The 16,889-nt window shown below is 41.9% G+C and overlaps 2 protein-coding genes and 1 pseudogene across 2 annotated transcripts; 2 read left to right on the top strand and 1 right to left on the bottom strand.

Annotated features, from left to right (window-relative positions):
• Positions 1-939: 939 nt before the first annotated feature.
• Positions 940-2,748, top strand: LOC137946685 (uncharacterized). The gene has a single exon (XM_068793006.1). It carries the CDS (start codon positions 940-942, stop codon positions 2,746-2,748), a length of 1,809 nt encoding a protein of 602 aa, XP_068649107.1.
• A 6,777-nt stretch (positions 2,749-9,525) lies between these two features.
• Positions 9,526-11,310, top strand: LOC137946684 (wax ester synthase/diacylglycerol acyltransferase 11-like). The gene is made up of 4 exons (XM_068793005.1): positions 9,526-10,302; positions 10,466-10,810; positions 10,885-11,022; positions 11,164-11,310. Exons 1-4 carry the CDS (start codon positions 9,526-9,528, stop codon positions 11,308-11,310), a joined length of 1,407 nt encoding a protein of 468 aa, XP_068649106.1.
• Positions 11,311-13,716: 2,406 nt separating this feature from the next.
• On the bottom strand, positions 13,717-15,784 carry LOC137946683 (pentatricopeptide repeat-containing protein At1g08070, chloroplastic-like; annotated as a pseudogene).
• Positions 15,785-16,889: the final 1,105 nt, after the last annotated feature.

The raw sequence follows: 16,889 nt of genomic DNA, 5'->3' as shown, positions 1-16,889 counted from the left end.
TTCTATTGAACTTGCAATCAAAATAAGTTAAGTCTATTATATTATAGTTAATGTTTCTGCAACAAATATATGTGTTAGTCAGAGATTTTTGAGTGGTATTTCAACATGAGTGAGACGAGGGGCAACCAGCCGAGTCCAGACAGCACGGCCACCACACAGCTCCAAGATAAGGGAAGGCAATGCGCATACGGCAGAGGAAGCGCGTATGGCAGCCATTCAAGTTTGGGAAGCAACGTCGGCAAGCCTAGCACAAGCTTTGGCACAACGCACACAAGGTTGGGCAAGTCGCACACAAGGCAGCGCACCAACAAACATGCAGAGGCGGGTCGAAATGGGGTTACGCGCGGTAAGGACTCCAGGCGGGGCGCGCACAAGACTCCAGGTGGGGCGCGCGCGCTACCTGGACTCCAGGCGGGGCGCGTGCGGGACTCCAAAAGGGCCCCACGCGGGACTCCAGGTGGGCGCACGCGGCCAAGTGCCAGAAGACTCCAGTAGACTCCTGAAGGCTCCAGAAGTGGAAATCTCTGGAACTGACGGGTTTTTTGGGCACCTCTAGAAATTTCTAAAGATCAGGGACAACAGCCAGGTTTCTGGAAATTTCTAGAGCCTTCTAAAGGCCAGGGAGGAGGCTTATAAATAGGAGGGGCCTCTCCCTTTGTAAAGCATTCTTAGCATTCTTTGCTCTTCAAGTGTATAGAGAGTTTTTAGCCTTTAGCCTTCAAGAGAGTTGGGCTTTTCTCTTCCATCTTCTTAGTCTTCCCATTGTCCCTTTGTCTTGCAACATCTAGTGTGGAGGTTGGGTGGAAGATTTGAGGCACAAGGAGGCTGACTAGTTCTTGGAAAGAGCTAGGCCACACGGGGTTGATATTCCACTTGGCTAGACAGACTTAGCCAAAATCTAACCGCGTGACAACTAGTATTAGAGCAGCATTTCCAACCATGACATCCACAAGTGATAATGTAGCAGTAAGAGGTATGGAGTCACTCTCTGAAAACAATGTACGTTTTGGTGATTTCAAATACAGACTTATTAGCATGGAGAATCAGTTTTCAAGACTGGAGGAGTTCGTGAACGAATTTGCACATGCATGGTTACCTGTCTTGGACTGGTTCCAAGGATTTGAGGATGACGTACACAGTGCTATGGCCGTGATGCGAACTGAAATCGGGAGAGTTGATGGAGAAGTAAAGACAATTGCGGAAGAAGTTCGGGCGAGACTCACCTTATGCGAAAGAGCCCTTGCGAATGGAGGAGGTTCGCAAGGAAGTGCGAAGATCAAGATTCCGAAGCCGAAAGCCTTCACTGGAAAATGCGACCCAAAGGTTATAGACAATTTCCTTTGGCAAGTAGAACAATATTTCAACGCTTCTAAGTTGACCAGTGAAGAAGCCAAAGTCAGCACTGCATCTATGTTCCTTGCGAAAGATGCCGTGCTTTGGTGGCGGAGAAGGACTTCGGGTGAGCAAGGAGATGAAGCGCCGGTAGATACATTGGAGGACTTCAAGAGAGAATTCCAACGCCATTTCTTTCCGGAGGACGTAGACTACCAAGCTCGGAAGGAGTTGCGTGCCCTTAGACAAAAAGGTACGATTCGAGAATACGTCCAAGCTTTAACTTCTCTCATGCTCTGCATTCCTCGTATGTCCGACGAGGATAGACTCTTTTCATTTCTAGGTGGGCTAAAGCCTTGGGCCGAGACCGAACTTCGTAGAAGGGAGGTAAAATCCTTGGCTGTAGCCATAGCCATGACTGAAAAGTTGATCGAGTACGAGCGAAAGTCGGAGGGCAATGCTGCTCAGCCAAGCAAGGGCAACAACTACAACGGCCAGAAAAAGAAGAAGAAGCCAGAGAAAGAAAGGGAAAGGACTGAACCCAGCGACACTCGCCACACCAATAGCAAGAAGAAGGATGACATAGGTAAGTCCTTCAAACGCCCTCTTAAATGCTTCATTTGCGAATGGAAGCACATGGCAAGAGATTGCCCCAAGAAGAAGTTGTTGAATGCTGCCCAATTCGAGAGCAAAGAGGAGGAACCACGGATGGGGGCTCTATCCTTGCTCAACGTTGTTTGTTCAAAGGAGCCAAAAGTGAGTGTCAAAGTGGCAAGGCCAAACCGCAATCTTATCTACTTGGATGTCCTCATCAATGGATTCCAAGTCAAGGCCACGGTAGACACATGGGCTACTCACAATTTCGTCTCGGAAGAGGAAGCGAGGCGTTTGAAGCTCAAGGCTACAAGAGATAGAAGCAGAATGAAAGCCGTGAAATCTACAGTAAGACAAGTCTCAAGGGTAGCCAAGGTCGTGTCTGCCAGCATTGGAGAATGGGGTGGGAAGTTGAACTTCACCATCGTACCCATGGATGACTTCAAGGTCATTATCGGCATGGACTTCCTCACAACTTGTGAGGCTTTCATTTTACCATCACTAGGCGTAGTAGGTATCCTTGATGAGGGAGGGGCTTGTATGATCAATGGTTTCAAAACCAATGTAATCGATAATGTCAAATCAATTAGCGCCCTCCAGCTTAAGCGGGGTCTTAAGCAGGGCTATTCCACCTACTTAGCGGTCTTTTGTGAGGTAAAAGAAGACGTGGCCCAAGTGATTCACAAGGAGATGATGGGAGTCCTGAATGAGTTCAAGGATGTAATGCCAAAAGAGCTACCCCCTTGTTTGCCACCAAGAAGGGGAGTGGATCATAAGATCGAGCTGGAACCTGGAGTGAAACCGTCCTCAAATGCCCCTTAACGCAAGGCGCCTAAGGAGTTGGAGGAGTTGAGGAAGTAACTAGGCGAGCTGCTTGAAGCGGGGTTCATTCAGCCAACCAAGGCTCCTTACGGAGCACCGGTCTTATTTCAACGCAAGAAAGATTGTTCTATGTGCCTATGCATCGACTATAGAAATTTGAACAAGATCACCATCAAGAACAATTATCCCATACCATTGATTGCCGATCTGTTCGAACAGCTCATAGATGCCCGAGTCTTCACAAAACTTGACTTGAGGAGCGGCTACTATCAAGTCAGAATTGCGGAAGGAGATGAACCGAAGACGGCTTGTGTCACAAGGTACAGATCATACGAGTTCCTTGTGATGGCATTCGGTTTAACTAACGCACCAGCCACGTTTTGTACGCTTATGAATGAGGTCTTCAAAGCGTTTCTGGACAAGTTCGTGGTGGTGTATTTAGATGACATTGTCATCTATAACCGCACAATGGAGGAGCACTTACAACACTTGCGTGAAGTGTTTCGAGTCCTACGGGAGAACTCCTTGTTCATGGAGAAGGAGAAGTGCTCATTTGGCCTAAAGGAGGTATTATTCCTTGGCCATTGGATTGGAGGAGGTCGCATTTGGATGGACGAGACAAAGTTGCAAGCCATCCGAGAATGGACCGAGCCAACCAAGGTAAAAAAAATTTGTATTGTTCTGGGTTTGGCTAACTACTATCGCAGGTTCATCAAGGGTTCTCAACCTTAGCGGCTCCCTTAACGGACCCCCTGAAGAAGGCGCAAAAGTGGCACTAGACGAACAAGTGCCAACTTGCTTTCGAGTCACTCAAGCAAGCCATGATGGAGGGACCTGTCTTGCAGCTTGCGGATTTCAGCAAAGCGTTTGAAGTGCATACGGATGCATCCGACTTCGCAATTGGAGGTGTCCTGGAGCAGGATGGCCATCCCATTGCCTACGAGAGTCGAAAGCTGAATGAGACAGAACATCGGTACACAGTCCAAGAGAGGGAGATGACCGCGGTGGTGCATGGCTTGAGCACCTGGCGCCACTACTTGCTCGGGTCAAGGTTCGTTGTTCGAACGGACAATGTGGCATCTAGCTACTTCCTCACCCAGAAGAAGTTATCCCCTATGCAAGCAAGATGGCAAGATTTCTTGGCAGAATTCGATTTCAAGATGTTGTATAAGTCGGGAAAGACGAACGCTGTGGCGGACGCCTTGAGCCGGAGGGCAGACCATACAACCCCTATGGAGGCGAACACAATACTTGGTGATGACTTCAACACTTGTTTTCGTTTGCAAGATGTTGCAGCTATAAGCCAAGTAAGTATCCCTATCCTTGATCGAATTCGAGCTGGCCTATGGATGGACACGCAGGCCTACAATCTTGTTTAGTCAGTAGCACTTGGCGAAACTCGGCGGTTTTGGTTGGAGGATGGCCTACTCAAAACCAAAGGAGGAAGGCTATATGTTTCAAAGCACGACAACCTGCGGAGGGACATATTGCGGGAGTGCCATGATACCCTTTGGGCTGGCCATCCGGGTCAAAAATGAACCCTAACACTGGTGTCTAGACAGTACTTCTGGCCAGACATGGAGCAGGACGTGGAAGAGTTCGTTCCCACTTACTTGGTGTGCCAATAAGACAAGGTGGAGCAAAGAAGACCCGTAGGACGTCTGGACCCGTTGCCGATACCCGAAAGACCATGGGAATCCGTACCATGGACTTCATTTCTGGCCTTCGCAAGAGAAATGGCTTAGGCTCGATTCTGGTCGTGGTAGACCGGTTCAGCAAATACGGGACGTGCATTCCTGTCACCAACAATTGCACTGCCGAAGAAGCTGCTCAGACCTTCATGGCCCATGTGGTCAAGCATTGGGGAGTGCCGACCACGATTATTAGTGACCGAGATCCACGGTTCACAGGTAAATTCTGGACTGAATTATTCAAGTTGTTGGGCACAACTTTGAATTTTTCTACTAGCTTCTACTCTCAGACCGACGGACAGACTGAGCGTGTGAATGCTTTGTTGGAGCAATATTTGCGTCATTTTGTTGATGCAAATCAGAAAAACTGGCCAGAGTTGCTAGATGTGGCCCAGTTTTTCTACAACCTGCAGCAAAGCGAGTCAACCGGACATAGTCCATTTGAACTCGCAACCGGGCGCCAACCGTTTGTGCCAATGAGCCTTATTCCAAACGTATCCGGAAAGAGCCCAGCGGCACACCAATTTGCCAAACGCTGGAAGGAGAAGCAAGAGATGGTCATGGTCTTTCTTCATCGTGCAGCACGGAAGATGAAGAAGTATGCGGACTTGAAAAGGTGAGCAGTAGAGTTCAAAGTAGGCGACCTTGTCTTGATCAAGATGCGGACAGAACAATTCCGATCTCTACGCACCAAGAACAAGGGTCTCATCAAAAGGTATGAATGACCTTTTCCTACCACCAAACACATTGGTAAGCTTGCATACCAAGTCCAACTACCAACCAGGCTTAGGATACACAATATTTTTCATGTGAACAACCTTAAGCCCTACAACAAAGACCCTGACCCGGGACATGTCATTCCTCCCCGACCACCCATTGATGTAACTACAACCTTTGAGCGGCACGTATATTACATTATAGCCGACCGACAGTTAAGCCAAAGGGGGAGACCGCGACTGACAGAGTACCTCATCAAGTGGAGGGGCCTTCCAGAAAGCGAAGCAACATGGCACGAGGCAACCAAGCTGTGGCAATTCGAACCAGTGGTGATGGCATACCTTGATGGCACGCAGATGAGGACGTCTGCATTATGGAGGTGGGAGTATGAGACGAGGGGCAACCAGCCCAGTCCAGACGGCACGCCCACACGCCCACTACACAGCTCCAACACAAGGGAAGGCAATGCGCATACGGCAGACGAAGCGCGTATGGCAGCCATTCGAGTTTGGGAAGCAACGTTGGCTAGCCTAGTACAAGTTTTGGCACAACGCACACAAGGTTGGGCAAGTCGCACGCAAGGCAACGCACCAACAGACAGGCAAGGCAACGCACCAACAGACACGCAAAGGCGGGTCGACATGGGGTTACGTGCGGTAAGAACTCCAGGCAGGGCGCATGCAGGACTCCAGGCGGGGCGCCCGCATGACTCCATGTGGGGGGCGCGCGCATAGGACTCCAGGCAGGGCGCCCGTAGGACTCTAGGCGAGGCACGCGTAGGACTCCAGGCGGGGCGCACGCAGGACTCCAAGCTGGGCGCGCGCAGCCAGGCGCCAAAAGACTCCTGAAGGGGCCAGAAGGTGCCATAAGTGGAAATCTCTGGAACTGACAGATTTTCTGGGCACCTCTAGAAATTTCTAAAGGTCAGGGACAGTAGCCAGGTTTCTGGGAAGTTTTAGAGCCTTCTAAAGGCCAGGGAGGAGGCTTATAAATAGGAGGGGCATCTCCCTTTGTAAAGCATTCTTGAGCATTCTTGAGCATTCTTAGCATTCTTTGTTCTTCAAGTGTATAGAGAGTTTTTAGCCTTTAGCCTTCAAGAGAGTTGGGCTTTTCTCTTCCATCTTCTTCGTCTTCCCATTGTACCTTTGTCTTGCAACATCTAGTGTGGAGGTTGGGTGGAAGATCCGAGGCATAAGGAGGCTGACTAGTTCTTGGAAAGAACTAGGCCGCACAGGGTTGATATTCCGCTTGGCTAGATGGACTTAGCCAAAATCTAACCGCGTGACAATGAGACAGAACCAAAACTATTCATGTTAGCACGACATGATTGCATCCATGCATAATTCATACTTAAAATATATTAGAGATTATGCTATTTTCATTTTTATTTCATATTAAAAAGATTTTCATAATTTTTTTTAAAACTTATTATAAAGCATGATTTTGAACTCAGTAGGTGTAAACCCGAGAGAATTCGATTTATTTGCTTTGCAAGGGAATGCATTCTATGCGATTACTATGTTATATTAGAGTTCCTTTAATCATTCTTTGAATATTACACGAAGATTTGATGGTTAAAGGTTTTAGGTCTTTTACATGCATCCATACAGAAAATTTTGTCCCATCATTTGGGTTTTTAGTGTACAATTTTAGCTATGGCTTCTTACCAAAAAATTATTTATTTTTCTTTGTTCTTTGATGTGGCTCCGTGTGAATTGAATAGGACCCAACTAAGCTCCAAAAACTCAACATTGGAGCAGATTGTATGGGATCAAATTTTCTCAATCCCAACCCCAATTGACCCAACTTGTTGCTATCTTAACTCATGTACAGCACCGAGGGTTCTATAATAATGAAATATCTGTCTTGTTGTGCAATAATTCAACTAATATGCTTATAATATCAATAAACTATTTTTTATTTTTTTAATAAACTTTTTATTTTTTCTCTTGTGCATCTCACATGTTTCCCACAAGTCTCTTTATTTTGAATAGTATCCAAAGAATGTTCGTTAACAACCCTAGTAGTGCCAACATAGCTTCTATTTTCTAGACAAATTACCAAACTCCAATCAATGTTATTAAGCCCAAGTGACGATTGACATAAACTTGGGCCAATCGGCTTATTACCGGTTCATTTTTATGTATTTTTAAAATATAATATAATCAGTGGGGTTTCCTCCCCTATCAAAGACTGAGGGGAGCAAAAGCCTCTCCTCCCTGTACTAGATGTGCATGTGGAGGGGTTGCAACCCTCTCAACCACCGTGAAGAAGTTTTGCACAAGAACAATTACCTCTCCCAGGCATAGAATGGGGAGGGAACTCCTTTTTTTCTTGGGCAACAGGGAAGAAGACCTTCCTGTTAAGAGGTTGGCCAATAAGACCTAAAGGACTAGTCGTTTAAGTGCGGAAAGCTAACCTACTCAAGAGAGGTGGACCGGAACCACCTCTGACACCCACCCGCCCCTTACCTCTTCCCGCGGGATTCGAAGGCGGGACGTGGCGTGCCTAGCTCTAATACCATGTCAAGAGGTTGGCCAATATAACCTAAAAGACTAGTCGTTTAAGTGTGGAAAGCCAACCTATTCAAGAGAGGTGGACCAGAACCACCTTTGACACTTCCTCCTCATGACCTTGTATAAGTGACAATTAGCCAGGGTCAACCAGTTTAATAATTATAAACCAGCCGAGTCAACCAATTTGTCCTTGTTAGAAGATGGGCTCAAGCTCACGCATCCAATGAGAAAGCTCACACGTCCAAGAGAGGTGGCATCATGGAAAATAAAAAGAATTCTCATAAAGATAACACAAAGATATAATAAGTCAAAGAGAAACATGTCTACTTATTCTTTTTCTTATGTAAAGGTTGTAGCCTTATGGGCATTATAGACATTATAACATCCCCCTCAAAAACTATAAATAGAGGTCCTTGGTTTAGGATAGAACATTCAAGCTCTCTGCCCTTCTCTCAATTCGTCCAAGCTCTCTCTTAGCCTAAAGGTTCTCTCTCTCTCTCCCTTTCTTCCTTTCTCTCGTCTCTACTCGAGTCCTTTATCTTTGCCTTATCTTCCCTTCTTCTCTTCTCTTCTTCCTCTCTTACTTTGCTCGAAGTACTCATAAAGGGATCCTAAATTCAACAATCCTTTATATACTATGGGTTTTTATACCCTTATTATTGATAAAGGGACCGGGTATGATTAAACCCAATTGAACAAAATGAATGGATTGGAGGCTATAGTTCTCAAAAGGGACATTTAGAAAAATACCACAATAAGAAAACTTATTGAAGAAAATACCAAAAAAATTATTTCTTTCCTCTTTCTTCTTCCCTCTTTTCTCAATTGTCAAGTTGGAAAGATGGAAGATGAAAGATGAAAGAATTTTTTTTGGTAATTTTAAATATTAAGATAGAAAGACTTCTCTAACATGGGCGTTGACTGATGCTAAGTTTAAATTTTTGGTAAATTTTAAATATATTTTTTTTGTAAATATCCCTTCTCACAATTATCTCTCCGAGGAAATCCAATCCATCAGACTCTCTCTCACGGTGGCCTTCCAGACCATGCCTCCCTGCAAACATTCAGAAATTCTGCGTTGCCATCCTCCATCCACGTCTATCGATCAGCTCGCCACAACCGAGAACACAGAGACTAGAAAACAAATGGAAGCCAATCCAATACTTCTGCTATCACATTTACTGCTTCACAGGTCACGCACCTGCATTTCGTCAGCACAGATACTTACCGGACTTTTTTTTCTTCGCCAACAACTTACTGTTACTGGACATGAATCATCAAACTCAAGACGTCGGAAACTGAATGTGCCATCAGATTGAAAACTTTAGAAGAGTTTTTTTTTTTTTTTTTTTATGTTTCCATGAATTCTCATTCGAGTTTTGTGCCAATCGGTACTGGTAAATTCATCGGGTTGAAAGGCGACAGGTCTGTTTTCGCGTCAAGATCGAAACAAACCAGCAGATCCGATGCGGAGGATAAATACGATGGTGAACATCCGCACCTGGCTGTAAAATCCTCCGGCCGTAAGTTTTGGAGGTAGGAAGATGAATCAATCAATGGTATCACTTTTTGCGATTAAACCACGTGTAGCAAACCTAAATTGGATGTGTTTCAGCTCTATTTCATTTCGGGTTTTTACTGAAAGTGGTCCTCGTATGAACTAATTGTAGATTTGCAAGGCTGCAACTGTACAAATGGATGCACTCCCCAATCGTCAGTGATAAGTCTTTTCGTTCCTAGCATCAGTGACACGTGAAGAACAGAAAAAAATCACGACAGGTAGCATAAAAGAAGGCTACCGGAAAACCAATTGGAATAAATTGAGCTAATTTGCATCGTCAAGAGCAGCATCCATGGCTTCCAATCACTCCACCCAAGCAGCAGTCGAAGAAGACTACATTGCACCCTTAAGCCCCTTCGCAGCGTCGACGCACACCTCCAAACTATCAATCGGAATTCTCTGTCTCTTTGAACTGGATAACCCACTGGAGTTCTCACTGCCACAGCTAGGACAGCTTTTCTTGTCCCTGAACTCCCGCTTCTCCTGTATTACAGTCAAAGATGAGATCACTGGTGCACAGTACTGGAGGAAGGTTGCGGTTGCCGTGGAAGATCATATCAAGGTGCCGAGCTTTGACGACGGTTTGCCTCCGGATTCTTACGATCATTACTTGCAAGAGTACCTGGCTGAGGTAGCCATTGAACCGTTTCCGGAGAGTAAGCCCCTCTGGGAGCTCCACATCTTTAACTACCCGACTACCCATGCAGCTGCTTCTGTAGCTTTGAAACTGCACCATGCCCTCGGAGATGGTTACTCACTGATGGGTGCTTTGTTATCCTGTGCAAAACGGGCGGACGATCCTTCTCTTCCTCTCACTTACCCTTCATCGGCCAAACTGAGTTTTGGTGAAGATCAGAGCAATGTTTTCTGGAAAATGTGGGATACTGCACAGAAGATTTGGAGAACAACGTCTGATTTGGGATGGAGATTACTGCATGTAACGAGGAGGGAAGACGATTGCAGTGCAATACGATCTGGAAATCCTGGGATTATTTCTGTCCCTGTGACATCCAATAGAGTTGTAATATCATTGGATCGTATACGTGAAGTGAAGAACAAAGTCGGATCAGTAAGGCCCCATTCTAACATCCTTTTCTTCCACACTGTATCTGCTTGGTGGTGATTATCTATTTAATCCTCTCTCTCTCTGCATGTGTGTCTGGTTTGCATCTATACAAGTTGTAAGTAAAATAGCATAACTATGATATATACATGTAATTTCTTTTGTGCAGACAGTCAATGATGTAGTCACTGGCATGATCTTCTTTGGAATTCATCTTTACAATCATAGAATGGGTTACACTTCAAAGGGAAAACGTATGACATTATTGATGGCCTTGAATACAAGGACTATGAGGGGATATCAAAGTGTCAAGGACATGATAGAAGCAAAATCTTGGGGAAACTACTCTACTCTTGTACAAATTTTGATGCCTTCATGCACAGATGTTGAAAAGGAAGATCCCATGAACTTCATATTTGAAGCAAAGAAAACCATGAGCAAGAAGAAGAAATCTTTGTTACCTTTTATCATGAGCAGACTACTAAAACTTCTATGGAATCTTAAAGGTCCCGAGGTAAGTTTTTTTTTTTTTTTTCATTTTTCTGTTCATATGTTTAGCCTAAAAATCTAATATTTATGGTTGTACAGGTTGTCTCTCTGTACTACAAAGAATTTGTGAACAACTCAAGTATGGTGATGTCTAACATAATTGGTCCAAAGGAGAAGATCAAATTAGCAGAACAAGAACTGAAAAATATTTGCTTTTTCCTGACTGGTTTGCCCAATGTAAGTTTTGTTAAAAATGGTTTTTTTAGCTTGAATTTTTTTTAATTATGTTGAAGTTGGTACATCAATCACTTTCGATTTGTTTGTCCACTTAAATTGTTCTCATATTTGTGCAATTATGCTTTCCATTTTGATCTGCAGAGTGTGGTAGCAAGCGTTATGAGCTATAATGGGCAATTAACAATAGTGGTGACCATAGAGAAAGGATTTATAGCTCCCAAATTGTTCATCTCTTGCATGAGTGAAGCATTTGAATGTATATATGACTTAGCCAATCGAACAGATTGATTGGGATCCAATTGAAAGCTCACTTTTAAGGTATGTTGAATATTATTTTGTCTTTTCATGGTAAGGATTGACTCCTATTTTGATGGTAAAATATTTTTCTCACTCTTGCCTACCACTACAAGTAAAATGCTTACAGTGAAGAGAGATATATTATACCTATTTTGATATATATTGTACATATCTTGTACATGATGAAATAATCACTAGAAAATGAAGGTAATTGGCCTAATGCTTTTTACTTGTTATTATAGAAGCCATAGCACAAACACTACTACACTATATTACAAGGTCTAAGGCAAAAGCTAAAGACAAAAGAATGATCAATCAAGTTGTCAAGTCAAGACGTAAAATGAAAAACATATTGAAGATTATTACTAAGAAGAAGAGCTTACAAAAAGAAAAAAGAAAGAAGATTTGAGACTAGAGTCAAAAGTCAAATAGAACATCTTAAGAACTCTAACATGTAAGTAGATAGCCAACCAACTTCAATTTTTAAGCACATCAATGTTATGAAACTTTAGGGTATAAATGTTTTCAAAATCGTGTTTAGCCAATGCATACTACTGGTTATAATTTGTTAGAACACCTTACGACAATTTTTTATCATGCTTAGGAGCCATTTTCAGAATACTGGTAATTAGCATGATCTATCACACTACTGGTTATGATTGATCATCCAAAGTGCAATTTGGCAAAAATATAAAGTATGATTGATCATACCCATAGTATTGATCGATCAGACAAAACTATGCCATAATGAATTGTAAAACATGATTAATCATCCCCATCGAATTGGTAGATCATACCTAGTCCAGACATCGAAAAATATAATGCATGACTGATCATACCTACAGTATTGATTGATCAAACAAAATTATACCAATAACATAAAGCATGTTCTATCATACCCACTGTATTGCTCATCATTATCGAATTTTTGTACAACATGAGTTTCACTACATGATCATCGTTTCTTGGGTGTTGAGCATACTTTGGATTCTTTCAAAATTTTACTAAGTTGGCATCCCTTCTGGAGAGTTCTTCTTGACAAATATGGTATTGTGTTGAATTGGTGCTATCTTCTAGGCCTTCCTTGGATAGTTTTGCCCTTGCCTGGCTAGCACCTCCTTCTAGAGACTTCTTTGAACTTTTTTACCCTTGGATGAACTAGTTATTCCTCTTCTAGACTCTTCTTAGACTATTTTTCCCCTACATAGCTGGTTTCACTTTTCTAGGCCACTTTCTCACAGATTTAACCCTCCTTGGCTCCACTTGTCTCCCCGTGTTGGTTGGTCTTCATTTCTTTGCGGAAGTCTTCTACTTGACTTAATTAACAACCTAAAGATTTCTAAATTATAACTCGATCCTATTAGGCTCATGCCAATGTTTACTTTTTCATTCTCTCATCTAGCTCTCATGACCACCATGGCCTCTCTCTATGTACATTATCTAGAGTTCATAACAGTTAACAATTAAAAGCCTTAAAAAATCCTTTTTCCTGGGAAAAATGATTTTCCTTGGTTAAAAAAAACCACTAAAATAACATAAAAGGAAATAAATAAAGGTAACGGTAATATATAATATCAGATTAGTAAAATAAAAAAATCTTAAATACTTCAAATATTTATCCTCGAGAGGGCCCAACAAAATTTCATGCCATTGTAGGGAAAAAATTTAGAATTGAAATTGAGTGGAACATTAGTAATTGTTAAAAATAATAAAAACATGATTTATTCTATGTAATGTAAACCAATATTATAAAACTTGGATTTTATAAATAATTTTATTATAAAATGACCTCATCTAGGTCAACTGACAACGAAAAGCAGTCGAGCGAGGTTCAACTACATCTAGTCATCTCTCCAAGTACATGAGCGGGTTCGTAATTATAAAATCGGTGTGAATACTTATCTTTAAGTGAGCTACATAATTGTATACGGGGTCTTGAGAAGAAATTTTATATTTTACATTAAAGAAGATCATATGAGAGTAAGAAAATAATAGTAAAAACTGTAAGAGAATGGTTACTATTTAAGTATAATAGAAGTCAGAAAACTAGAGTTTTTATATTGGTTAGCCTACATTCTCATAAGGACTAATTAATTTGAAACATGAAGTCCTATATTAGAAACAAAACCCTTTGAAAGCAAGAATTCTAGGGGGATCTTTAATGATTACAAAAATGGTGGTTAAGATACACCCATGAAAACAGATGCGCCTTGGCGATTATTGTTGAAGTTCAAAGTTGAATAACAAAATTTCCTATGAAAATTGCTTAGACATGATAATCTTTGCTCACTTCAAGCTTAGAATTTAAATTTGATGCCAAAGTCATAATTAAGGAAGACAATTTCAGAAATTCGTTTTTATCATATTGGGAGGGATCAAGAAAGACATTTACCTCAACTACTGCTTCCAGTTTTGACAGGCTGCATATCACCAAAAATCCATACATGAACACACCCCTCCACTAAAATGATGGGAGCAGCTTCTGTCTCTGACAATGATCTCTCTGTTGTAAAGCTTTGAAATCAGTTTAGTCACAGAATGGCAGTCACTGCACACACGAAGATTTTTAACAATTCTCAACGGCGACCGACCGATGGCCTGTACTAATCAACCCAAAAGCTATCGCCGGCCGTTCACTGGCTTGTTCATTTCTAGCAAGGAGGTCTTTGTATCTACAGCATAATTCTCGGTTTTTAAGTGAGCAATAATTTCCTCTAACATCATATAAATCTCTCTTGTCATGTAGTGTGATTTGTCTCCTGCTCTAAACTCATGGACTACTCCATCCACTTCGATCATACTAGATCCTGGAATTTTTTTCACTTTCTGCTTTTTCATCTCCTTCCTGACCTTTATCGATTCCTGCCCTCTGTTGGCTGAAGCATATATGTTTGACATCAGTACATAAGCTCCATCATCCTCAGGCTCCAACTCTAATAGACTTTTGCATAATTCTTACCCCCATGTCAACTTCTCCTCGGATCCTACAAGCTCCTTGCAGTGCTCCCCATACATATTCATCAGGCTCAATTGGCATTTGCTTGATAAATTCTTCAGCTTTGTCTAGATGACCTGCTCTACTTAATAAATCAACCATGCATCCATAGTGCTCAATTTGAGGCTCAAGATCATACAATTTCCTCATTTCTTGAAAATACTGTTGACCCTCGCCCACTAACCCAACATGGCTGCAGGCCGATAATACACCTATAAATGTCACCAAGCCAGGTTTAATGCCCCTCTGCAACATCTCATGGAACAGAGACAAAGCCTGCTCTGCTTTCCCATGCATAGCAAACCCAACTATCATAGATGTATAAGAGTAAACATCTTTACAAGCCATGCTGTCGAACACCTGGTGAGCTTGATCTATGCTCCCACACTTTGAGTACATGTCAACTAAGGCATTGCCTATAAACCCATCCGCCTTAATTGAACTCCTTCGAATATAGACGTGAATCCACTTGCCCGAATCAAGTGCCCCTAGATTCGAGCATGAATTAAGAATAGAAACTAAAGTAACATCATCAGGCTCAATTCCTTCCTGTTGCATCTGTCGGAATAGTGACAAGGCTGCCTTGAACTCTCCTTGGTGCACAAGTCCTGAAATCAAAGAATTCCATGAAACAACGTTCCTCTTAGTCTTAGGCATCTCTCTGAAAACTTGGTAAGCAGAACTGGAATCCCCACACTTCAAGTACATATCAACCAAAGCATTTCCCACAAAAATGTCTACATTTATTTTATTAATTTTAATATACCCATGCAACACCTTGCCCAGATTCAAATCCCCTAATGCTGAACAAGCAGAAAGAACAACTGCCGTAGTGACTTCATCTGCTATCAAATTGGTATCTCCAATTTCTTGGAACAAACGTATTGCTTCCCTTGCACAACCCAATCTGGCATATCCTGATATCAATGTGGTCCACGAAACTATATCCCTTACAGGCATTTTGTTGAACAGTTTTTGAGCAGCATCTAAATCTCTAGACACCGCATACATCCTCATTAAAGTGTTCTTCACATAGATATCGGAGTCCACCCCAAACTTGATTGCGTGGACATGGAGAGATTTCCCTTCTTTAAGCGCCTGTGACTCTGTACACGCCTTGAAGAGGAAAGGAAGAGTCAAATTATCTGGGAAAAAGCCAGTTTCTAGCATTTGACTGTAAACAGCAAAAGTTTCTTCGAAGCCTCTCTTAGACGAAAAACCACGGATGAGTGTGTTGTAGTGGCTTCGACTAAGGCTTTCGGCAGTAGTTAAAACAGCACGAGCATAATCAAGGTCACCAGACGGAGAAAGAGCACAGAAACGGAGAATTTTGCCGATAACATGCTCGGTTTGGAGCGCTCTGGTTCTAATAACGCGTGCATGGATTTGTTTAAGCTCTGGCATGGATTTACAGGTCTCCAATCTATGGAGCACAAGAGGGAAATCATGAGTGGAAGAGGAAAGCGCCATCGTGCGTTCTCCAAATTGGGTAGTCAGAGAGCAACCCAAATCCATGTCAGGCAATTTGACAGTGAAATTGAGCTGCTCACCGCCTCCACACTAGAGCAAGTAACACTATGTTACAGGAGACAAACATCTAATAATTCTAAAATATGAGCTGCATGGTGAAATTTTCAGCTCATCAACAGACAGAAAAAGGAGACGCGACCGGCAGGAGAATACCGATTGCAACAGAAACACGCCATGCTCCTTCTAGCCGCAGAATGTCATCGTTACATTTTTCCACCTTTCTCAATTCTCTTGTGACAAAGTAACACACGATCCGGGTGCTGCTAATAGGCAAAGCTAATCCCTCTCAATTCCGCAGCTCCCTAGCAATCGAGCTAGACCAAAAAGCCTGTAACGTAAATGAAGAAACTCTGGCAATCTGATCTACCCAAGAGAACGGATGAGGAGCTAGCTGAATGGCAGAAACTCTTCTTAGTTAACTAGGTTGATTTAATTAATTAATTACAATTATAATCTAATTATTCTTATTACACTAAGTTATCAATTTATTATTAATTTACTATAATTATTATTATTTCATAAAATTATAGTTACACTTAAAATATATTTAATTAACTTAATTTGATTAATGCAATTTATCCAAATTATATGTTTATTAAACCAATTATAGCTTAATATAATATTAAATAATAAAAGGATACATTAATTAAATTTTAGTTTTGCTATTACACTAAGATTATAGGTTAATCATTATGCTTGAAATATTAATGGTGGTAATTATATATACTAACACTAAGATTACATGTCAATTATTGATTGAGTAGACAACTTCAAGGTCTAAAACATTTAATCGATACAGACTTCTCAAAGACCTCAAACTCTATGGAATATCGAAAAACTCTTGGAGAAACACCCTTAGAAGATGAAGACAATTTGAAAACTATAATTTTAGGAATCAATGAGAAATGTCAAAACTTTGTTTATGTAGGAGAGCAATCCACTTCTTCCAAAACTTGAGGTATAATATAAATTTAGAGCCTTAAGATATATTTTGCATTCAAACATGGGTTTATAAATGCATACATATATTTTATATGTTAGAATC

The sequence above is a fragment of the Aristolochia californica genome, unplaced genomic scaffold (assembly GCF_029961685.1).
Source record: "Aristolochia californica isolate CCGP_79_NKW_82.1479 unplaced genomic scaffold, dmAriCali1.0.hap1 SCAF_12, whole genome shotgun sequence".
Taxonomy (NCBI): Eukaryota; Viridiplantae; Streptophyta; class Magnoliopsida; order Piperales; family Aristolochiaceae; genus Aristolochia; species Aristolochia californica.
Note: the sequence above shows the minus strand (reverse complement) of the source record. Positions and strands in the feature narration are given on the sequence as shown.